The sequence below is a fragment of the Podarcis bocagei genome (genome assembly GCF_964188305.1).
Source record: "Podarcis bocagei genome assembly, chromosome: 12".
Taxonomy (NCBI): Eukaryota; Metazoa; Chordata; class Lepidosauria; order Squamata; family Lacertidae; genus Podarcis; species Podarcis bocagei.
The window spans coordinates 37636426-37660609 of NC_138137.1; the positions used below are offsets into that span (position 1 = coordinate 37636426).

The following is a 24184-nucleotide window of genomic DNA, read 5'->3' on the forward strand; positions in this document are numbered from 1 at the left end:
GCTGCTAACTGCTATTTTACTTCTTTCAGAGAGAGAATAAAATTTTCACTATAGTTATATTTGTGAATATAACTAAAATAATAGCCAGAAGTGGTGAAAAGAGAACCTTTAAATCACTGTAGTCTTTTCCTCCTAGAAATTGTCGACTATATATATTTTTTCATTCCTTGATGACTGATGGTTGACTACAGATGTGTGGGTTTTTTTAATTGAAGCTACCATCACCACCCATGTTTTTTGTGGGTTTTATTTATTTATTTAATCTGTCAGTTTTTTGCCATGACAACTCAGAACCACCAACAATATTTTAATATGATCTTCAAACTCTATGCAGTCAAAAAAATATTGTTTCTGTGGACCCTTACCAGGGTATATCAGGCCCTTTAATATTGAAGTAGTCATTTTAGGGAAGAGTTTAATGTTTAATTGCTTATTATTATCATTATTAATATCTGTTGAGAGGTGCCCAGAGTGGCTGGGAAATAAATCATCATCATCATCTCTGTTTTGTAGAGACAGATTAAAGGCATCATGTCATTTGGCCTTCAGGACCAAGCTTTGGTTACTGTGGAAATTCCTAACAATTCCACTAATCTTACAGTTTTCACTGAACATCATCACATTTATACCTTGTGAGCAGTATATTAGAAAAGTGAATGTTTATTTACTTTACTCTAGTAAATCAGGAGGAAATTCATCATCCAGTTTGGGTGACGTAGTACCTAGTTCCAGAAAGTCTACACCTCCATCATCTGGTAAGTGGGCCATTGCTCTTTTCACATTATAAATAATAATTAATATAATTATTGTCTTCCTGCACATTACACTTTTCGGTAGAAGTGAGAAATCAACCCTTTTTCATTTTTTAATTAACAGGTTCAGGGTACAGATGATTTTAGTAAGACTCATTCATGTAAAAATTGGTAATGAGGAGTAGAGCAGAACTTAAAGAGCATCACTCTGGGTAGTTCATGTATTTATGTTAGAGTGATAATGTAAGTTGTGAAGGCGATAGTCTCTTAGTCCAGTTATGTGGAATATGCCGTACATCTACCAGCAGTTTTGCCAGGCAAGTAAAATGGGTAGAGGCCTATAGCTGAGGCTATGGCTTTACATGGTTTACTGGAACCATGCCAGCAGCAGTCATGTTGGCCTTTTGGGGGAAGGGGGTTAATGTTCTTACATAGAGCATTATGTTCCTGCACAGTTAAACAGTGGAATTGCTACCAAAAGATGTGGTGATTTGAAATATTAAACAGATTGCTTTTGATACCTTGCTTCTAAAGCTTTCCTTGGTTATCTTGAATGATAATCTCTCTGCCATATGAGCAGTGAGCTTGGTGCTTTCTGTTTGATGGGGCACCAGGAGGAGCGCTGTAGAGCCTAGGGCCAAGAGGAAGGGGCCCTCCAGCAGTCATTGGCTGGGTGGGCCTGGAAACTGCCAGGCCATAGCTTTGGCTTGGCTAAGAGAGTGTATGGATCCAGTTCCTCCAGCGATGGCCTTTCGGTGGGGTGGGCACCTTTGTTGGTGACATTCCAAAGTGACTGGGTGTGTTGTTTCAGTCACAGTATCAACACTTCCAGGAAAATGCAGGCTGTCTCCAAGCATCTACTGAGTGCCTTCACCATAATCACTCATCATGGCCAGGCCCCGCAAACCACACTAGTTGGTCATTCTTCTTAAGTCTTGATATCTCCTTGGTAGGAAGCTTCCCTAACTCCAAAAAGGGAAGGGCCCATCAACGTCCTTTGCCATAGTTTAAGTTCAGCTGCTGCTGCCATCTCCCACCCAGGTTAAACTTCTTTGGGGTTATTGGTTTGGGTGTTTGTTTGTTTTAGTATGTGATTTGTGTTCTCATTTTGTATTTTTATTTTGTGAAGCACCCTGTGATCTTTGTATGAAGAGTGATATATAAATGTAATTAATAAATAATAGAGGAAGAAAGATTAAACATTTTTGTTGAGATCTATAAAATCTCTTAGAGGAATACTTTTTAAATTGCATGACTTTTTAAATTGATAATAACAATATATCCAGATTTTCTTTTTACAAAATTGATTAAGCATGTAAACTAGAAACATGTTTACAGCCTTTCACTTCCCTTTAATGTACAATCCTGGTATCAAATCATCACTTAAATAATGGCTAAGCAATTGCTGAGTTCTGTTGCCAATGTTACTAATAGTATTAGTAGTAATGAAACACCAGCGATGCATTAGGTAATCCACAATGAGAAGCATCATAGAAGTTTAAGCGTAGAGAACTTAAATATATTGCATATTTGTTGCATATTTTTGCTACACATATATGTTCCTTTGGCAGTTAAGACAGGGAGATGTTTGTACTGCTTTCATGTTCATCATACAACCCAGCTCCCTGTTGTCGTAAAGACCCTTCTTTTAACATTTCTGAATATATTAACAAAGTTGTTTCGAAGTGTATACAGTATACCAAAATTATTACAATTATTGCAGATATAAAATGATATATAGTAATGTGTATTGCTTGGATTGGTGACCATAAATAAAAAGTATTTTGTATCAATAACAATTAGAATTTGGAGGAAGGGAAGGGAGAAGAGGGTACCGTATTTTTCGCCCTATAAGACGCACTTTTCCCCCTCCAAAAATGAAGGGGAAATGTGTGTGCGTCTTATGGGGCGAATGCAGGCTCCCTGGCTTCAGCGATAGCAACGCGAAGCCTCCGAAGCCTGCGCTCCGGAGACTTTGCGTTGCTTCCGCTGAAGCCAGGAGAGTCTGCTCTTTGAGGCTGGCGGTGGGGGAAAGCAGCGCTTCCCCCATGGCCAGCCCCAGAGGATGGGGGACAGCGGGAAGGCGCGCAATGCCTTCCTGCTACTCTCCAACCCGGGTTGGAGGCTCGCGGTGAGGAAAGCAGCGCTTCCCCCATGGCCAGCCCCAGAGGATGGGGGGCAGCGGGAAGGCGTGCGATGCCTTCCCGCTACTCTCCAACCCTCCTGCGGGCTTTTGCGGGAGATGGGGGAATTCCCCCACCTCCCACAAAAGCAGGCAAAAGCCGCACGCTCTTTAAAGGAGCTCCGCGGCTTCTGCTGGCTTTTCTAGGATGTGGGGGAATTCCCCCACCTCGTAGAAAAGCCCGTAGGAGCTGCGCAGCCTTTAAAGAGCGTGCCGCTCTTTGGGGGCTTTTCCCCGAGGAGGGAGAAGAGACTGACTGGCCGAGTCCTTCCCTTCTCCCTCCTGTGGGCTTTTGCGGGAGATGGGGGAATTCCCCCACCTCCCGCAAAAGCAGGCAAAAGCCGTGCGCTCTTTAAAGGGGCTCCGCGGCTTCTGCTGGCTTTTCTAGGAGGTGGGGGAATTCCCCCACCTCCTAGAAAAGCCCGCAGGAGCCACACACCCTTTGAAGAGGGCACCGCTCTTGGGGGCTTTTCCCCAAGGAGGATGAAGGGACTGACTGGCCATTTCAGTCCCTTTTCCCTCCTGGTCGAAAAGCCCGTAGGAGTTGCGCACGGCTCCTGTGGGCTTTTGCGGGAGGTGGGGGAATTCCACCACCTCCCGCAAAAGCAGGGAGAAGGTCTTAGAGTAGCGCACAGGCTGTGTGCAGCCTGTCCGCTGCTCCCAGAGCTGCGGGGGGGGGTCATATTTTTTCCCTTGATTTCCCCCCCTGAAAACTAGGTGCGTCCTATGGGCCGGTGCATCCAATAGGGCGAAAAATACGGTAATTAAAATATGCACTTCATGAGCGCAAGACTGCTGCAAACTGTGGGTACTATTCTACCATATGCCTCATTATTTGTGTGATCACTAAAGTCACACCAGATTGCATAAAAATTGTCATGTTTCTTTTGGCTTCTTGCTACTTTTATTTTTGTGGGTGCGTCAGTTTTTCCAATAATGCTGTTTGTCAGATTGGTGCGTAGTTAATAACTGTAATTATTTCTATATCCTGGCAGTAGTTTTTCTTTCAGCAGTTAATCGATGTGTTATGAGTTCTTTGTTTCAAATTTGCAACATATCATGACTATAAAAGTTAAGTAGAGCCAGTCGTAGGTACATGGGGACTCTCTGCCTCGTAATCAAATATATTTCTGTACATTTACTTTCCTCAAACTTTTCTGTTTTTGCACACTCCCTCCACATGTGCTGATACGTGCCTATAGTGGGACATCTTCTCCAACACGTGGGAGAACTGTTCTCCCACTGTTTTATATATGCTAGATGGCTACAGGTTAAGTACCAGCCATGCACAATTTTAAGGGTTTTTTCTCTTGTTGCCAGTATGGATTTGTATGGCACTTTTGGCCACAGCCTGTTCTGTACATCTTCTTTAGTTTCTAAATCCCAATTCAGTTCTCACCACCTTCTGAAATTTTGCTGAAACAAAATTTAACCTCCATGATAGATTTATACAAAGATGGTATTAACACTTTTGCTATTATTTTTCCTTCCACTATTATTTTTTCATATGCCATTAATTGTCTTGTGGCTTCATGTTTAATCTGGGAACTTGTTAAAATGGACCTAAATTGGTAGCCTAATAGACATAATACTTGAACATTTTCCAATTGAATTTGCATCTCTTTAATGGTAATTGGTCATCTATCTTTGTTAATTTTTCCAATCAATATAATTGTTAGAAAGCCCTTTCAATAAGACGTTTGTGTGCTCCATAGTGTCCTATAATAGTCTTTCCCTCCTCCTCCTTCCTTTTGCCTTAAGATGTAAGGTTTTATATAATAGGAATGTATCCTCAGTTTATTGTTCAGTTTTTACTTAAACAAAGGCAGTTGGTGCCAATTCAGCTGGAGCCCTCAACAGCTATAGCATTTCCTAGATGACTATAGATAACTTTCATTTAAAAGACTTTTAAAACTTCAGCTATATAAAACAGGTTTGGTTTTCTGCCTGTTTCACATAATCAAACACTTATTTTTTTATAGCATTTAAAATTTTCTGTATGTGATACATTAAAAGTTTTCACAAGAGGTGGATGTTGATCTGTCAAATCATTATAGGGATTCACAACTTTTCATGAGAGGAATCAACAGGTTCCAACCCCAACAAGAAGTCAGACCCCCTCTGGTTAATTGCCCTTAACCACCACTGGCAATATGACCCACTCATTTGAATTCCATGACCCATTTGTAGGTTTTAATCACTTGGGGGGGGGGATACTACAGGCCACAAATATGTGTGATATGCATTCCTTTTTGAGGTTAAGTAATCTTTGAGGTTAAGTAATCTAAGTAATTTTGAGAGCTTGGGTATGGATTCAAAGATGATTCAGTCATTCTTGAAAGTGTAAATTCCAGTATAATGAAGGATACATTTGTATTGGTAAAGCTGGAAAAACTTAAAATTTAACAAAAATTAAATACAATTTATAATTGTATATAATTGTATCTGTATGCCTATACTTAATCCCTGAATATTGTACATTTTAAAATTCCCCCTTTTGTTTTTATTCTGTTAGATATTTCTGACAGACGTCTGACCTGGGATACTGTTGCTTACTATTTCTTTTTAACCCTTTTTTCCTCTCCCTGCCATCTGATAATTGTACATTGTTTATCTATATATAGCTATAGACATAGATGCCACTGGTTTAGATGCAGAAGAAATTGATATTCCAGCAAACCATCGCTCCCCCAAACCCAGTGCAAACAGTGTCACATCACCCCACTCCAAAGAGAAAAGAATGCCCTTCTTTAAGAAGGTAACGCCTACTTCCAAGCTGCCATCTGTACACCTGCTCACCTGCACTGCGTCACATTTTGAGTCCTGTTGACTGTCTGCGTCCTTTGACAAGCCAATAACATGCATGCTTTTGTTATTCTTTGTTTCTTTTCCATGCTGCTGTAGCTAAGCAGAAGCAGAAATCGGTAAGTTTACTTGACACGAGTTGTATTTATTCTGCCACTGGCATCATTAGCATCACCTACAGTTTATGTAGTGCAATCATTTCAGTACAAAGGAAGAAACTTATCAGACTGCTAGCTGTTCCAGTGCAGTAGAAACAGGCAGACCAGGCCCTGCGAGTGACCTAGTCAAATGTTGCTTATGGTACTTTTCCTTTTTGATGGAATAATAGGCTGCCAGGGGAATTTCTTTAAACATCCACAGAAGTAAACAAAAATTGACAAGACCAGATGATGCACCGATCTAGTGCATGCTTATTCTTTGTCATTTTTCCAGATTTTTCACTTGTAATTCAGTCTTATAACTATAATTCATTTTTGTTAAATCTAAACAGATACTCATCTTGTTCTTTAAAAAGAACTTGCAATTTTTAATTTAGTCAGTATTTAAACTTCTAATCCACTAGGTGCAAAATCTGCAGATGAGCAAGACCAGTGGAAAACTGCAGGCTTGTTTTGGCGGTCTACTGTGAGTTTTTCCTATTGTCATATATAAATTCTTTCCCATTGTTCTTGCCTTCTCCTCCAGCAGTCAGACTATAGCATCTTGCCTGTTAGATAACAGGACTGGGGACTCCCTTCAATAGTCAAAAGGTACTCAGTAGGGAGGCTGACAAATGTGGTGTATTGTCATACTCTTTTCATCCCTTGCTTGGGAACTACAAGATGCTCCCAAAGACCTGACTAGAATTTGTTATTTAGCAGCCAATTATGAGCAAGTGGAAAGCAAAGCCTAGCTATTAATATTTATTTATTTGTTTATTTTTACTAAAGCAATCTCAATTTTTTTAAAAAAAAATTGATTCACACCTAGCATTATATATACATGATATACATGTTCTTCTAGAGACCAATGTTTTGCTAGTGTGGTCTATGGCATGCTCAATGAAACAACAAATTCACTACCTTCACAACAGTCCAGTCGTCTTCAGAACTGTTCAGTTCTTCTTGAATTAAAAAATTCCCTTGCTTGCCTTGTTTATCTACATATGTCAGTTGATATGAAAGATACATTGTCCACTGCTTTACGGAGTACTAGTACATAAAAACATTGGGCACATTGGGTGTTTTACTTTTTCTCCCCAGAAAGGCAAGATATAAATTCCATAAATAAATATATTTTTTAATTCATCACCTCTGCGATACCATGTGTATTTTCTGTTAAATATGATTCACTTTCTTCTTTTTACTGGGCCTAAATCTTCCTTAGTAATGAAAGGCTATTTCCAAGAGCCACACCTAATAATTCTTTTTTAGTCCTTTCACTTTTAAAAAGCAGATTTCTCAAAATCTCAACAAAATTGCCATGTGCAGAAGAAATTCATGTCATGTGTTGACATTTGCTCACCACAGTCTGGATAGACACTCTAATTAACTCACTGTAACAGTCAAAGCACAGCCATCAGATGAAAAAAATATCCCTCCCTAGCTATCTGGAATGAATTTGAAACAGTAACATGGAGGTGAAAGTCTCTTGTTGCACATTTCAGTCCCATAACATATTGCCACTGACAGCATATTTAATTAGAGATGGGGAAAGCTAAAGGCTAGCATACAGCTGATTTTAATAAGTACCAGTATTCCATCAAATAAGGTAATATCTGTACCTACCCTAATTTTCAAGGGTTATTAGAGTGAGGCTGGTTTTTGGATAGCCACCATAAAACATAGAGATACAATATAGTGGGATGTTGATTTGGCAAATATAATAGGGTTGTAACATTATTCATGAGGGCTGATACAGTAATGCATGCACCAGGTTATTTATCTTTATAGCAAGAATAATTCCAAAAGTATATATTCATAATTACACAGCAGAGTCAACAGGCTTCGCTTCTAAGCAGGTAGTGGATCTGGCATGCAAAAATTAAATTCACATGCTTTTGATGCCTTGGGCACTGTTATTCATTCTTCTTACTTTAACAATTATGTGTCAAATTTACATGTAAGCAGAAACAAACACTGACACAACTGTGTTCCATGTTTTAGACTGCTGCTTGTGTGGCATTTTGTGCTGTTGCTGTATTAATGTTTGTCTTTGTTTTCTTATGTTTGTATTCTACCTTATTGCTTTTATTATTATTACACTTGGGACATGTTGAATACTGAAATAATGAACAATGACAACATTCTGTTATGTTGACTGATGTATTTATACTATGTAGGCCCTTGAAAAATAGATCTGGCATACCTACTTTTAAGCTTTTTCCAGGTTGGTGGTTTTGAATTTGAAACATTTTGCCCACTTCAAACAAGCAAAACTGAAACAATGTTTTAAATAAGCCACTTTTGGTGGTTTTGGTAATGTATTTTTTATATATAAAAAACTCTTTTGACCATATTTGCATATAATTGTATGACACATTTTACACATTGAATGGTCAATTATCCATTCATAACTTTTGCATGATAAATCAAGCAAGTAATTTACAAAACATGCATTACCATTAGCAGGAGTCTTTTAGAGAGGATTGCTGTTTAGAATTCTGCTAATATAGCATTCAGCAGTTGCTAAGATAATTGTATTTGTGAATTCATATGCCAGTTGATTTGAAAATAAAAGTATAAGTTTAAAAGTCCAATTAAAAAGATTTCAAATTGGTATCATCATGGTTTAATGAACCATATTTATATTGAGGGGTGAAGACTGCTGATTCTTACCTTTTGTTTGCCTCTTGTCTCTACAGCCTCAATTCTATTATTAAATTGTCTAACAGCTTTGACTATACAGTAGTCTTCAGTTACCAGAAGTTGATGGCAATAGAGTTCTATAGATATAGTCCATTTGCCACTCTTTCAGAGTGATGGTTATCTTTCAGTTACATGGAGTGAATATAATTTAAACTGGCTATGCAAATAAGGTTGGATGGAAGCATTTTTAAAACATTCTCCCAAATATGAATAATCTTTTGATACTTTTGAAGTTGTTGCTGGGAGAGCCCTGGGGGGGGGGGGAATGCACCTCAGATTTCCCCCAGTGACACCACTGGAACCTCAGCTAGATAAAAATAATAATAGTATATTAGAATTAACCTTTATGTAGGAATTAGAAGTTTAGTGCTTTTTCTCTTTATCAGACAGAACACATCCCTCCGTATGATGTAGTGCCTTCTATGCGACCAGTAGTCTTAGTGGGGCCTTCCTTAAAGGGATATGAGGTAAGAAATTTAATTTAATTAGGTATCTTTTTCCCCCTGTGTGTAAATATGAGAGGATGAGAATGAGTTCAATGATTTTAAAAAGTATTGCCTACCTTGATGCTGCCAAAGTGTGTGAAATTTTATTAGATTCTCCCACACCTGTTGTTGGCAACATTTTGTTCATTTAAGAGTAAAAGTATTAATTCTCTAATCTCACACTAAATTGGTTTGTTTCTTCTTTACTTTCAGGTGACAGACATGATGCAAAAAGCATTATTTGATTTTTTAAAACATAGATTCGAAGGGCGGTAAGTATTTAAGAATCTAGACTAAGTTGCATTAGTTAAGACTGAATCCCATCCCCACTTGTAAGCCATATATCTAAATCTGAATGGAATTCAGATTTATTTTTCTTTTAATTGCTTTTACTCTTATTTGGGTTTTCTCATGTTTGTTGACATCCTTCTTGAAATAAGCTACCAGAGATCACAGCTGAAAGACCTCTCCTTGAAGTTCATCCATTTAAGCCTTAAGGGCTTGAATATGCATGGATGGATTTTGTTTTGTTTTCATCCGTCCCCTTATGCTATATCCAACTTGCTTCTCAAGTGTGAACAAGTTTGTCTCCTTTCCTGTTGTCTGCAAATGTTACAAGCATATTTTCTAAGCTTTATCCAAGCAATATAGCAAAATATTGTCACCAATGAACCTCATGTGTAATATTTTTTTCCTGTGTAGAATTCTGTTTGTTATTTGACATGAATTACAAATCTTCAGAAACTGATATTATTTGATTAGTTTTGAAATTAATGTTGCACCTTTTTTCAAAAACATTGAAGGTAGCAGATTATGGCTGCAGTCCTATTCCTACTTACCTAGGAGTTCTGGGTAGGATTGACGTCTTAGTGTATATCAGCTGTTTTTAGCAACCAACGATTCAGAAACAAGAAAAGCAAAGTGGTACCTGGATGCATAACTAAATATATAAACATATAAATAAAAGCAGATTAGGGGTACAGGAATGGGCAGAGGGCAGTGGGAACTGCAAATGATCACCTCAGTCACTGTTATACTGATGGATCAGATGTTACTATGTCAGCAACATAAATGTATACAACCCCTGGGGTTTTTTTTTTTTAAATCAACTAGCCTCATAATTGTAATATAGTCTTGTTAGCAATTATTTTGTTTCTAGTCAGCTAGTTTTAAGCATGTGTTGTGTAGTGATAAAGACGATGATCGCTATTTGCTATGATCTGGATTCCACTTTCAAGTGGTAAACTGTGCAGGAGTCTCAAGTCTCTGTTAAACTATCTTCTGTACATTTCTGGCAGTTTCCCAACCACTCCTTTAAATGCCCCCCTCCAAGTGTGAGGACTTTTCGGCTCTCCAGATGTTGCTGAACTCCTACCCCCATCATCCCTGGACATTGGCCATGCTTGCTAGTGCTGATGGAAGTTGTAGTTCAGGAACTTCTGGAGGGCCAAAGGCTTCCCACATTTCTAGGGTAATAGCAAATCCCTTGTTTTATAGTTAGTTGTTCATTCTGGCTGCATGTGTTTTTCTAGAAAATATAATTCCCATTGTGAAAGGCAACTTGTTTGATAAAGCTATATTGTATAACTGTTTTAAACACAATTTTAAGGCAAATTTCCTGTACAGAGATTGTACCACTGTTACTGTTTCTGCTGTTACAGCATCTAAGTTGTATGTGATGCTTGCTTTATTTTATTTTTTTTAAAAGTTCCTTGCCTAGGCACTTGACAGTCAAAATTCACACACACACACACACACACACACACACACGAAGTTAACTACTGTACAAGGTTTAACTTGGGAGCAGATAAGCAAGAATAAAGTCTGAAACCTCAAGATTTTAAGTGCTGTGTGAAAACCCCTTTTGGCTCAGAAGGGATAACAACAAACCAAAAGGAGAGGCCCTAACTTGGTGTGCTAAAAGTATCCTAGATTTCTCTACAATGAATTACAACACTACTCTTTTTTTCTTGTTTTGTTCAGTATATCAATCACACGGGTCACAGCAGACATCTCGCTTGCCAAACGCTCAGTATTAAACAATCCCAGCAAGCATGCGATAATAGAACGGTCCAATACAAGGTCAAGTTTAGGTAAGTGAATGGAATGATAGTATTAAAAGTCATCGCTAACTATAATAATCCAAAACTTGAAAACTCTTCATTTTATAAAAAGGGGATTATTCACTATAACTCCACATACAGTGTCAGGTTTAGGCACTGCCTCTCTGTGGAAGTCAATTTTGGTACATCCATAGATCTTACTGAGGTAACACATGTACTTCTTGGGTAATTGTGCAGCTGAAATTATGTGCCTGTTTCAAAATAGCAGGTTTTTCAAAACCATTCTTAGATTCCTTCTGTAGCTTAGTAAAAAAAAATGCCCATGGTATTACAAAAGTTGGTCAAATATCCATCTAATATAAATTCTTATGTACTGGTTTGCTTCATATGTACATCTCACAAACCTTTAGAATAAGTTCAGGCATCTTTCTTGTAAGATATGAGAGCAGGGGCACCAACTCATGGGGACTAAGCCCTTTTGCACCACCAATGTCCCCAAAAAAACAGGGGGCAGAGCAAAGACAAGCAAGCAAACAAAAGCTGACCATATGCTTAGCATGGTATGTGTAATCTTTCTTCCTTGTCAGTATTTATCTTTTTTTCCTTCTTGGCATCATGTAACTGTGGTATTTGTTTTCCCCAATGTCGCTCTCTTCTTACTCTGTTGTGGCTGTTTTCTTAGTCCTTTTGAACACTTTATTCTTAAATGTATAGGCAATCACTAATTCTCTTATTAGTCCTATTAGTTAATAGTTTATATTCCACCTTTCTTCAGTCACAGAACTCACTTCAGTGTTTATGGGGTTTCCATAATCCCCTGTCCAAGCACTGACCAGACCTACACATGGTGCTTAGCTGCAGGAGGTATTTGCATCGTGTTTCCTCAAACCATACACTGGGACCATGGACAGTCTCACAGCTGAAAAAGAACTATTCCAAGTTCATGTCAAGTCATTAGCAATTCAAGCATTTCCTCTTATAAATACTTCTGGGCATAGCATGTTTGTTGTGTTTCAAGAACAAATAGCTGTTGAAAAGTTATTTGAATCTACATTTGTGTGAGAAAGGAAGCTTTTCTCAGAACACATGGTTAAAATCCAGTAGCCATATATGTGTCTGTGTGTATGTGACATCTGTATAAGTTGGCTTTTGCTTCATTTAGTCAGTTTCAAGACTCCAACCCCCTTTTTCTTGTTTGTTCCCATGTATGTTACATTTCTAGCTGTTCTTGTTGTAACCTTATCTCATTCTGTATGCTTTGGACAAGAACCTGATTCTCTTGGGTTTTTCCATTCTTTGCTTCATTAATGCCCTCCCTTTCCAGATGTTTTGGGTATGTATATATGGTTGCTAATTATTTTTGCTTTTGTCTTTGTGTTCATGACGTATTGCACCTCACATAACCAATGTCTCTTTCTGATAGCTGGTTATGTAACAGTAAAAACAAGTTATTGGTGTAGTCTGTATGGAATTCTCTATTCTAGAGGGTATCAATGATTTTAAATGTCAGAAATCAAGGCACAGTTGGCAGGAAAATACTCAGGAAAAACTAAGATTGGATATCTAAATTGTGTACTCAGAATCTGTACTGCACTAGTCTAAGATAGTAAATGTGCAAGTATGAAAAGAGTTGTACATAGCTGTTTGTAGAAACAGTTCTCCTTTGTGTAATATATGCACACATTCTTGCATGTATATTAGAGGAGCTTTGCTTTGAAAATCTTATCTTAGAAGCTTTGTTTACTTGTTTTGTTGCTATACATGCCATGCCGGTTGTGTTAGAAAAGACAACCTCCAAATGTCTGAAGAATTACTGTATTTTAACTAATGTGTAGTTGATGTGTATTCATTACAATCTATCACTATAAGGAACTAAAGTTTCCACTGCTTTTTAAATATACCATTTTTGTAGTAAACTGTTTACCGCATTTTCTTTGCATTTCAAAATGCAATAAAATGCCATAAACCAATGCATTCAAAATTCCAAGAGCAAGTTTACCTCACACTGCACGCCTGTTTGACCTCACTAAAATTATCAAAATGTATCCAGTCTTATAGCCCAAGCACAGGACCAGGTTGCTGATGGGGGGGGGGGGACATTTTGGCTTCAGCTGTTAAGGAGAAAATTCTGCTTCACACAAATTTCTTACATGGGAGCAATTTTTGTGTCAAGCATTTTATCATGTACACATTATCATGATAAGTAGCAGGGTTATTTTACTGAATTAATTTGTCCTCAAGACCATTCAGTATTGGTGTACAATTCTTTTTTATTGATTAGGCAGTTTTTTTCTCTTTTGAACAGCTTCCTTCTTTAGGAAGACATTCATTTCATTGACTGGCAGCTTCTCATATTTGAATCTCATTAGTTGTTTGAAGTGAAATCTGGTGAAGTTAATAAAGAATAGAAATGTATAAGTGTACAGAGGACCTAGTATCCAGAAGTTGTGTCAGATTAGATTTGATATTATATATTATATATAAAAAGAGTGTGTGTGTGTGTGTGTGAGAGAGAGAGAGAGAGAGAGAGAGAGAGAGAGAGAGAGAGAGAGAGAGAGAGATTCTCATTCATAGGAAATGTGGCTGCTATCTAGAGGCAAAGTTCTGATATAAGCCCAGTTAAATATGCTGGATCCACCAGCATCTAGATAGGATTGGGGCTAAGGCATTTAGTGTGGACCACCTTTGTTCAGAACTTAAAAATCTGTTCCTAGCCTAGATGGATAGATATTTCCCATGTTATATTTTGATATTTCTTAAATTAATGTGTTTTTCTATCTTTGTTCCTGCTCAGTTTGTGAAATGCAACATGAAAAGGTCAAACATATATATATTTCCAAATACACCTTTGCAAATTTAGGCCACAATCTAGCCAAATTAAGCCATATTAATATCTTTGGTTTCAGTTAGCATTTGTACTTAACGTTCCCATTGAAATCATAATTCAACTTTTGCTGAACTGTGTGGTCGTTTGCCATTAAAACAAGTAGCAATTTATCAGCGTCTTCAGAAAATTAAATATCAATCCACCACATGTGAGATTCTTTGTCTTCCTAAATATCACAAAAAATGCCACTGTAATTACAAATTATAAGACTGTAACCCTGCTGAAAGTTCCAAGAGCTAATCCTCGCTTGAAGTTTTAATAAATGTTAACACCTTGCTGCTAAAACATACTTGCCAGCATAGCAACTGCCCAGTTACAATCTGGAGACCTTTCCTGGCTCTTAAATAGACTTGCATCATGAAAGAGGGAGCAGCTTTTAATGTGAAATAAAACTGAGTAAAAATGTTTTAAATATAAGGCAGCCTCTGGAATGTTGTCCTTTTGTGTATCCTGGCTCAGTCGCCACTGAGAATGCTATGCTTTGACTGAGGCCAAGGATGGAGGCCTCCTTTTCCTCCCATCCCATACTTACCCTCTTCCAGAAAAAAGTAGCAACTGACAGCGCTTGACACTGCTTTGAAAAGGCTTCCGGCACAATAACCTTTAGTCACACACACAAATTTGTATGGAATCACTTTTAAAGAACTGCTTTTTGAGACTGCATTTGCTCCATAAGGTCCAGTGTTACATATGAGACAGCTTTCTAGTGAATTATTCAACCCTTCTTGATCATTTATTTCTGATTTCCAGCAGATCTCTGGACATTTTTTTAACCTTTGCACTTGAGACCTTGTGACTCTTTTGTTCATGTTACAAAAACTAGTGACACAGTTGAGGAAGGGATGAAAGCACTGCAAATACATTTCATTATTTTTTTTAAAATTGCAACTATATAAATCACTGATATTCCTAAGGCAGCTAGCAGGTATATTTCATTAACATGGCAAAGACAGATAAGAGAAGTGCCTATTGAAATAATTTTTTTAAAAGTTGAAGTAATCCAGTACAGAAGCGCAAGACGACAAATATTGATAGAAACAGAGAGAGTAGGATTTGGTCACCCATTACTTTGATTACTATCAGTTGAAGATGGTTTACTGGCAGCTACAATGTGGGATAGTGAAAGGTGTGGTTTTATTTCTCTTTACTTTGACACGCAGTAGTCTTAGGGCAGCAGCAATGGCCCTTAGAGTATGCAATATGAGTGCAAAGCATTCAGTTTGATTAATGTTCATACGCCACTCTTATTCTTGGGCCCTCGGTGGTGCCAGGAACGGCGCTGGATCGGGCTACCCACCTGCATGAAAATGTGAAGAAAGGCCAGTATCCAAAGATATTGGGCAGGAGATGAAAATTCTGAAACATTCTCTAATGCGTATACCCAGAACTCCTGACTGGTATTGAAATCGCCATAACCTGTTGGCAATTTAGGCTTCTCCAACCTTTTACCAAACAGAATCATCATGTTCTATATAAAAAGTGGGTGTGGAAAACGAACACATCCATAAACAAGTGTCTCTTTGCTTTTCTACAGCTGAAGTTCAGAGTGAAATTGAACGAATATTTGAATTAGCAAGGACGTTACAGCTGGTAGTACTTGATGCCGATACTATTAATCATCCAGCTCAACTTGGTAAAACCTCTCTGGCTCCCATTATAGTCTATGTAAAGATTACTTCTCCAAAGGTAAATATTTTCCACTGGTAGTTCAACGTTTGGCCTAACCTTTGCTTCCAGTCCCATGCTGCGGTGTGGAGATACTCGCGTTGCCTGGAAATATTGATGAATTACATCTTTGAAGTACTGTGTGGTAAAATATATTTAATGAACAGTACATAAGTACAGTTTGCCACCGTATTTCTCACTAAGCCCAAAGGAAGGGGAAGATACATTATACAATTGACATCTTTTGTATGGGATCTGGCTTCACAATATCAAGCGACAAGAGTTCAAGAGGGGTGACATCGCTGGCCCTGAATGCACAAAAGAAACTAATTTTAAAGAATTTAAAGGGGCAGTGTGGCTGCTTGCTGGTCCACTGTGACTCACCCTACAGTTGATCAGTGTTTTCTGTGCCCCTGCTTTAAAATACTTCTCTCATTGCAGTATCTATGCATGCAATCTGTTTCTTACATGGTTCAAAATTGATTCCGTTATATTTTCATTCTTTCATATTTTAACTGTGGTCTTCTTTTCCCACAGGTTTTACAAAGGTTGATAAAATCCCGAGGCAAATCTCAGGCAAAGCACCTTAATGTTCAAATGGTAGCAGCTGATAAACTGGCTCAGTGCCCTCCAGTGAGTTATTCTTAACGTATATGGGTAGAGCTGTGGAACTGGAACTCGTTTCTTTCTCTACTGATTGAAAACGACCTGAAATTAAATCTCTGTGTTCATTTTTGCAGCAAGTTCTAGCCACGAGTTCACAAATCTCTGTAATTAATTATTCCACAGTTCAGCTATCTACACACATGCAAAACCTGTTGGGAAAGGATCCTCCCAATTGGTGCAATTACTGATTTTGGAAGACAGATCCATTAACATAGCCCAGCCAGCTGGATTTGAGGGGATGAATAGTGCATGCAGCAGCACTATGTAGCACAGTTCCTTATCCAGGTCAAAAGGCCACTATAAATAACTCCTACATCAATGGTCTCTTCCTCTATGTACCCAAGTATTGGATATTGTATGCTGGGTGCTATATCCTGGTCTTTTAGCTTTCTGTTGTAATAATGGGTTTTCCCTTCTTGCCAAAACCTCTCTCTTGTACTTTCAGTTGCCAAATCAAAACAAAATCTTAACCAGAATGGTGGAAATAGTGATTCCCCACACCCCAGGGTAGTAAATTTCTGTGTTGTATGGCAAAGCTTTGGCTGATTTTAAGTGTCACATGAGTTTAATGATTTGAATATTATGAACATGGTTTTCCATAGTTCTTTGGTTATGGCGTTAGATGATTTTTAATTCTTTTTTTTTTTTTTTTGCATTGTTTTGACTGAATTAATCTCATTTCCAGGAAATGTTTGATGTGATTCTGGACGAGAACCAGCTTGAAGATGCTTGCGAGCACCTGGCTGACTATCTGGAAGCTTATTGGAAGGCCACACACCCTGCTAGCAGCCACCCTCCTAATGAGCTTCTCACTCGCACACTGGCAACCGCCACTCTTCCTATCAACCCAGGCCCAAATATTAATTTGCAGGTAAAGGTCCTTTTTGGTTGCCATTTGGTCTTAAGGCTTTCCTCTAAGAGTCCCTGCTGTGCACATGCACTGTGGTGGCTGTTTGTGTTACAAAAATCGATCTAATTCCCAGTATTAAAAGATCGCAGGTGTTCTCTGAGCTTTCAGATCCGATGCAGGTGAAAGATGAGCTGTTCCATTTCAGCCTAAAATAAGTAAAATATCTGAAAATGGAGACAGGTTGTGCAATTTACAACAGCCAGATTCCAGCCTAAAGCAAAGCCCCCAGTTCTGGCTTTATTGAATTAATGACCAAAACTAGTCTATATAAGGTTAAGTAGAAGTACTTTTTCTAGGAGTTATGACTGTAGAAAACAGCAAAAGAGTTCTGCTCTTGCCTTAACTCTAGTTTTGTAATAAAAAAATGAAATTGTAATATTTAGGATAATATCTTAAGTATGAGCATTTCATTAGGAGTAGCTAAATCTTTTGAATTTGCTTTTAAGTGATTTTGTGAAAATTGTAAAAAAAAGTTAAGATGATTAATCAAAACCGTTCATTTTTCAGTGATTTCAAAACATTGTGCTGATGAAGATTAGGTTTGATTATGCTTGGTAATTTTCACTTCCGTTTTCAGTAATGTGCTAGGAAATTAAACAATAATTTCACTCTGTTTTTGTTTTTTGTGGCAAAGTTCAACCCTTCTGCAAAAATAAATTGGCAGTTTAAAAAGACATCTTGCCACAACTAGAATGCACTTACAACACAATCCAAACATGTTTACTCAGAAGTAAGTTCTGCTGAATTCAGTGGGGCTTACTCCCTAGTATGCTTGTGTAGGACTTAAAAGCTTAACTGCCTTAAAAAACAGTACAGCAGTGATATTATTGATGTTATAATACAAGTGCTATCAAGCTTGAACCTCTGAATAATTTTTATTTTAAGGACAGTATCCTGTTTTTAAAATGAAAACTCTTGATTCACCTACATTCTGTGGTTTGCTATTGATCTTTTTTGCGCTGATATTTGCTTTCAAAAATCTTTCAGGTTTATCTCATGCCTGATTCACCCACCTCATTGTCAGATCTGCTCTTTATTTTCCGTGTGGTGTTTCTGTGCTGGGAGGTGGGGCTAATAAAAATGTTCTGAAAGTTGATATAATCACCAGAGCTCAGGGCCTAACCGAAAATAAAGTGAAATTTTGTTTTCTTTGTGGCATGAAGGTTCACTTGTATTATAAAGCAGTATCTCCAGTAAAAGTTCCAATTCTTGTATTCCTAGATTTGACCATAGTTGTTAGCCATAGGTTGACTTCAGACAGCTTACTGTGGAATAGCATTGTGAAAAATGTCTGCTTAACAGTTTAAGGATCATGACATTACTGGTTTATAAGGCGTTTTCTGCTCAGTATTTGTCAGTGTGGAATTACAATTCTGTTGTATTAATCAGGGCTCTCAAGGAGATCAGAGGAATGAACAATCAGCCCCTGAACGAACTGGTTCCCAAGCTGAAGAAGCAGCACGGGCCGAACCCACCAGGAAATCTCAACACCGCTCTTCCACTTCAGGCCATAACCATCGTAGTGGAACTAGTCGTGGCCTGACCAGACAAGAAACTTTTGACTCGGAAACACAAGACAGCAGAGATTCAGCATACGTAGAGCCAAAGGAGGATTATTCTCATGAACACTATGATTCTCATCGAGATCACAGTCACAGGGATGAGTCCCATGGGAGCAGTGATCACAGGCACCGAGAATCAAGGCTTCGCTCAAAGGAAAAGGACCGAGAGCAGGACCATAACGAAGGCAACAAGCAGCGTAGCCGTCATAAATCAAGGGACCAGTATTGTGACAAGGATGGGGAAGTGATATCTAAAAAACGCAATGATACAGCAGAATGGAAGCGAGAGGTGTACAGTCACCAATAACGTTTGGCAGTTTTGTGTTTCTTTTGAAGTTGTGTATGACAAAGCCCCACCCCACCCCCCCTTTAAAAAGAACAAATCTGGGTTTTCATTGCAGAACATGTGGTATCCTGTATGCTGCTTTAAAAAAAATTGCTGTTGCTATCACAGCAATAGCATGAAATAGAATATTCATTTTGATTAGTGCTATAACACATTGGCATAGTACAACTGCGAAGTCCCTGGTGTTGTACCAAGCTTTTCTCCCCCCAAAGCCGTTTTTGGTAGCTGCCACTTGAACAATATCTGTTGTCATCAAGGTGTTGTTAGTGTTTTCAGACAAAATACAATTGGTGTTTATTAACTTCCCACGTTTTTCAGCAAGCCAAAATCAGCACATCCAAAACTGAAGCTCTCATCCATTTTGATTTTTTTTAAGCGTTAGGCACCTGATTTGCCATTGATTTGAGAGCCACTTTCTGTTGATTGTACTTCTAGTGGACTACATTTGGAGACAGAATTCAGTTTTGCCTTACACACAGGGGATCATAAAGTCAAAATCTCTTTTCTATGTACTGGTACTGTGTACTGTATAGACAGTTTATAAATGTTATTTCTGCAAACACCTTCTTATATAAGATTGACCACACTGTTTAAAGTCCTAATGCCAAGTCAGCAGATTTGCTTTTGAATTACTGGCAACTGGAACTAGCCTCATTCAGGAAATTTGTTAACAAGGTTCACTCTAGACACACTTTCTTCAGTAGCAGAAAGCTTATATTTAGTGTAAATAGGAATACATTAGGATAAAAGGTTGGATTGTCCTTGCAAACTTAAAATCATTTTTGCATTTTTAAATCTACAGCAAAAATAATGTGACACTATAAATGCTCTAAACAGGACACACTAATTGCAGTGAGCACACAGATAACGTTTTTTCTTGTCAACTTGATAGGCCACATTTGACATGGTGCAAGTGTGTGTTTGTGTGTAAAACAATTTATGACAGGAGTGGTTGTAAAAGGTACACAGAAGACTATAGGCAACCCATATGTTATGAATCAACCATAATTTCCACCTTTAGCTGCTCAGGTATTACGATTTGTACACACACACAGTACAATGTCAGGAAAACCTTAATTGTACTTTCATGAAAAGGGATTCCCACACTTTCAATACGCCCTCTTATCGAAGGACCGCGTGATCTTCCAGGCTTAGATTTCAAGCACCACTGGCCATGGCAGCAGAGAACTCATTTGAGCAGCTAAATATGGCAATTGGGGCTGAATCATAGCACATCAGTTGGTCCCGAGAATGTAATTATTCCAAAAATGAGTAAGGGTTTTCCTTCTGTCTGCAACTCTAAAGGTGCAAATTGCAGGCAAGCAACATGAGGAAGTTTATGTCTACAGGTAATTGGGAAAGCATCAATCTGCTGGCTCTTCGTTGAGGATCCAGGAAAGTAAAAAACACAGGCAAATGTGACTGAGTGTTTCACTGGAAATGTAAAATCTTTTTGTGTTTTAGAGTATTTGTTTTAGTAAGAAAAGTTTACACTGCTTGTGGAGAGTTATTTTGTTGGAAAATAAATTTTTGTAGCTTCTCCACTTTCCTATATTTGACAATCTCTGTATCCTGGTTAACATGGCCTTCCGACACTTGCCTCTGGATTTTAGCCTCTAGCAAGTTCCTAAAAGGCTATTGTAACTTCCTGACAGAAGCAAGCAAGACTCCAAACTGAATTTCAGGTTTGCCCTGTACAGCTATTATACTTGTAATGAGAGCGAGTTAATACAGTCGGAAAAGGGAAGGCGGTAATAGAAACAGGTGCTCCACACACACAATTTATGTGCTGGGGACTGCAATAAGTTCCAGAATTCCCAGTGGGAATTCTGTCCTTGTGGACAGTGGTTCCCAATCGGGGGGGGGGGGGTCAGCGTAACCCACCCAGGGGGGTCTGTGGCACCATTCAAATAACAAAAACTACCAAAGAGAAATAAAAATTGTCAATAATATGGGGTACATGGCTTGGCTTTTGAAAAACGGAAGCTGCAGTACTTAGCTAATTGGTAACTGCTGCGCTATGAGACTTTAACAGGACTTGAAGAATTAGAAGGAACTCAGGGCATCGGCAACTCTCTCTGTCTCTCTCACTCACTCACTCATACACACACCCGCAAACCTACTACAGTGCTATGGGGTAATTACAATATAACGCTAGACTGCCAATGTCCAGGGTTAGGTGAACAGGAAGCTATTTATCCCAGAGCTCTGTAGACACTTTCTAATTAGGGAGAGTATTTCCACCTCTCCACCCATGATTCCTTGGTGGGGGGCTTCTCACTATTTATTGTATTTCTGCTCAAATTCCCCATATTCTAAAGCCCTACCCCCCACTCCCCTGGCTATAGTCATTACTCTTAATACTTTGAATCTGGCTTTTAAAGCCTATTCTTTATTGCTGCAGGATTTGTTCTACTTAAAGTTAATCTTTGCAACACTTTGGCAGGATTTCAAATTCTTCAGCATCTGCAACAAGCTTCCATATAAAGCTATGAACTTTGTAATTGTCCAGTTGGAACTGGAAACTCAATGGGTTTGATTCAGATAGTTCATTTGGACTGCCATTCTATTCACTTATATGGACGCAATTCAACTGAACTCAATGACACTTTTAAATAGAAATATATAATATTGCTATGTTAGTTTCCATTGAAATCAATAGGTCTTAAAGGTGACAACTAGCTTGTCTCATTGATTTAAATGGAATTTAAGTACAACTAACTTGGTTTAGATTCAATCCAATGTTTATTCATCTCTTCATAGTATGCACTATTAGCAAACTGATGAATTCTAACAAATCTGTTGGTGTCAAGGCTGAGTACTATAGCTCATAATATTTTAATGATTACTATTTGGTACTTAATAACCCTGTCCATAATGTGTTTTCCTCAATTACTCTTAAGAGAAAGAGAAGAGGTAGGCTGGCCTTGTACTTCTTGCAAAGTGATGGGTCATTTTTCTGTTACGAAGCTGCTCACTAAGAACCTGACATTCAGCCAGAATACAACAGGGTTTTTAAATAATCAAATCAATGCTAAAACATTCAGATGAAGAAAGTGCTATGCATATACAACTTTGCTTTATTTACAGCATTGTAAAATGGCAAATGCCCTTTGCCCTAATAATCAGGATTTGTGCTGAATACTAAAAGCTTTTTAACTTGTGTGTTTTTAACCTTGGGGAGGGTTGGTTGGTTTTTTTTGAACTGAAAGTTGTGGGATGTACTTGGGAAGAGAGCTGGAAAGAGCAGAAGCCCCCAATTAGTCATTCAGGGTAGGGGTAAGTATGGTAAGGGGCACTTGGCACAGGCACTTAGTGGAATCCTTCCCCCAGAGAGTCTTGCCTGGCGCCTTCACTGCATACCGTTAGGTGCCAGGTGCAAACGTTTCTCTGTGACTAGGCCTTTGGCTGATTAGCACTTCATGGCATTTTAAGTGGGGGGTTTTGGGGGGTTGCTTTTGTTTTATTATTTTTTTGTGTTCTCATTTGGTATTTTTATGTTTGTAAACCACTCTGTGGTCTTCAGATGAAGGACGGTATACAAATTTAATAGAACAGTAATAATGATGATGATAATAATAATATGTTGACTGGCAATAATGAAGATGCAACAGTACATTTAAGAAGGTTTTTGATCTTAAGTCAAGATTATGAAGAATGGGTAAACATTTATAAGGGAAATTTATATTGTTTTTATTGTTTCGTCTCCACTAAAAGTTTGGAAACAAAACTGGTAATGTAATGGCTTTCCAGACACTAAAAGGGCTTGCTAGGCATGCAGAATTAAACTGCAGTATGTATGCTAGTTACCACAGAGTCACAGTCAAGTTAAATTCCTACCGTCGGGCTCATATAATTCAATAAATTTCCTTTAAAAAGACAAATCTCAATGAATAAAGAGGAAGAAATTTTAGGATTTAAAAAACCCCTTCTACTTGATTGAGTTAATGCACGTACAAATTCATTCTTGCCACGACAGATTCTTGCACATTCTGTGCCATATAAGTAACAAACATGTCATGTTACATAGTAGACTCTATATATTAACCTCCACAAACTCACATTTCCCCCTCGGGATTTCCACTCCAATTCTTGCCCTCTGCAGGAAACACTGGGCTCCCTGATTTTTTCAAACAATAGCTAGCTTCTTGCAAAGCTTATGTTTAGGAGTAGAGTGCAACTGTTTAAGCAAAAGTAAAACAAGCCAGCATTACTGTAATATATGTGTTGCACAGGCTAGGCCTATTAACGTTTAGTCATAAATGCAGGACCTAGTCATTGCCTCCTTTTTCTTGCTGACTTACATTTCACTCATGGTGAAACAGATGCTTTAATTCAATGCCAGGCTGCCTCCACTCATGCCTTCTCTTAATAGCATCTGTCAACCTTGTTTCACCCTCCCATCTACATACAGCCCTGTTGACAGTAAAGTAGGCCATTAATGCAAATGAAAACACATGGTAAGTGGGTCCTCAGTGTGGAGGAAGGCAATCACTGCACTCCTACTGTTCTGAATTTCAGTGATGACTCCAACCTGTATCAGATCTGAAAAACTAAAGGCAAGGGTGGACAGATGGAGGCTATGTTGTAAAGCCAGCTACACTGGAAAACGTTTACCTAGCATGCAACTTAAGGCAGACACTTAAACTTGAAAGTACTTTTTGGTCCATAAATATGTACCTTCCTTGTTCTCTTAAACCAAATGTTTTTGATACAAGAATATGTGAACCACACTGCTATGTTTTAATACTTGTAAGAAATCCTATGGATTCAAGTGAATGTTTAGTGCTAGAAGCAACTGTGTGTATGTGTGCACACGCTATAGAAATGCAGCAGCCTCTGATGCTCAGGCAAACAGCAAACCTCTTGCTGTCTCTCAACACAATGACTACATCAGCCCTCAAGAGTTGTTTGTGGGAGTTGTAACCTCCTCTACACTTAAGTCAACGACTCAAGTTCACATTAACTTCAAAAATAAATTTAGTTAGAACTTCTAGCAGAAAAACTTACAGCTT

The 24184-nt window shown here is 38.3% G+C and overlaps 1 protein-coding gene across 10 annotated transcripts in view; it reads left to right on the top strand.

Moving 5' to 3' along the window:
- Nucleotides 1-20709, top strand: part of CACNB2 (calcium voltage-gated channel auxiliary subunit beta 2) — a 140437-nt gene extending 119728 nt beyond the window's left edge. For 6 of the 10 annotated variants that reach the window (XM_081163211.1, XM_081163217.1, XM_081163215.1 and 3 more), the window contains 9 exons: nt 679-755; nt 5559-5692; nt 8972-9052; nt 9284-9342; nt 11054-11163; nt 15555-15706; nt 16223-16318; nt 17037-17222; nt 18651-20709. In XM_081163211.1, the coding sequence (XP_081019337.1) occupies nt 679-755; nt 5559-5692; nt 8972-9052; nt 9284-9342; nt 11054-11163; nt 15555-15706; nt 16223-16318; nt 17037-17222; nt 18651-19130 (1375 nt within the window). In that variant the 3' untranslated portion in view covers nt 19131-20709. Of the gene's footprint in view, nt 1-678; nt 756-5558; nt 5693-5838; nt 5859-6301; nt 6364-8971; nt 9053-9283; nt 9343-11053; nt 11164-15554; nt 15707-16222; nt 16319-17036; nt 17223-18650 lie in introns of all 10 variants that reach the window. The other 4 variants (XM_081163214.1, XM_081163220.1, XM_081163219.1 and 1 more) reach the window with 2 other exon arrangements.
- The last annotated feature ends 3475 nt before the right edge of the window (nt 20710-24184 follow it).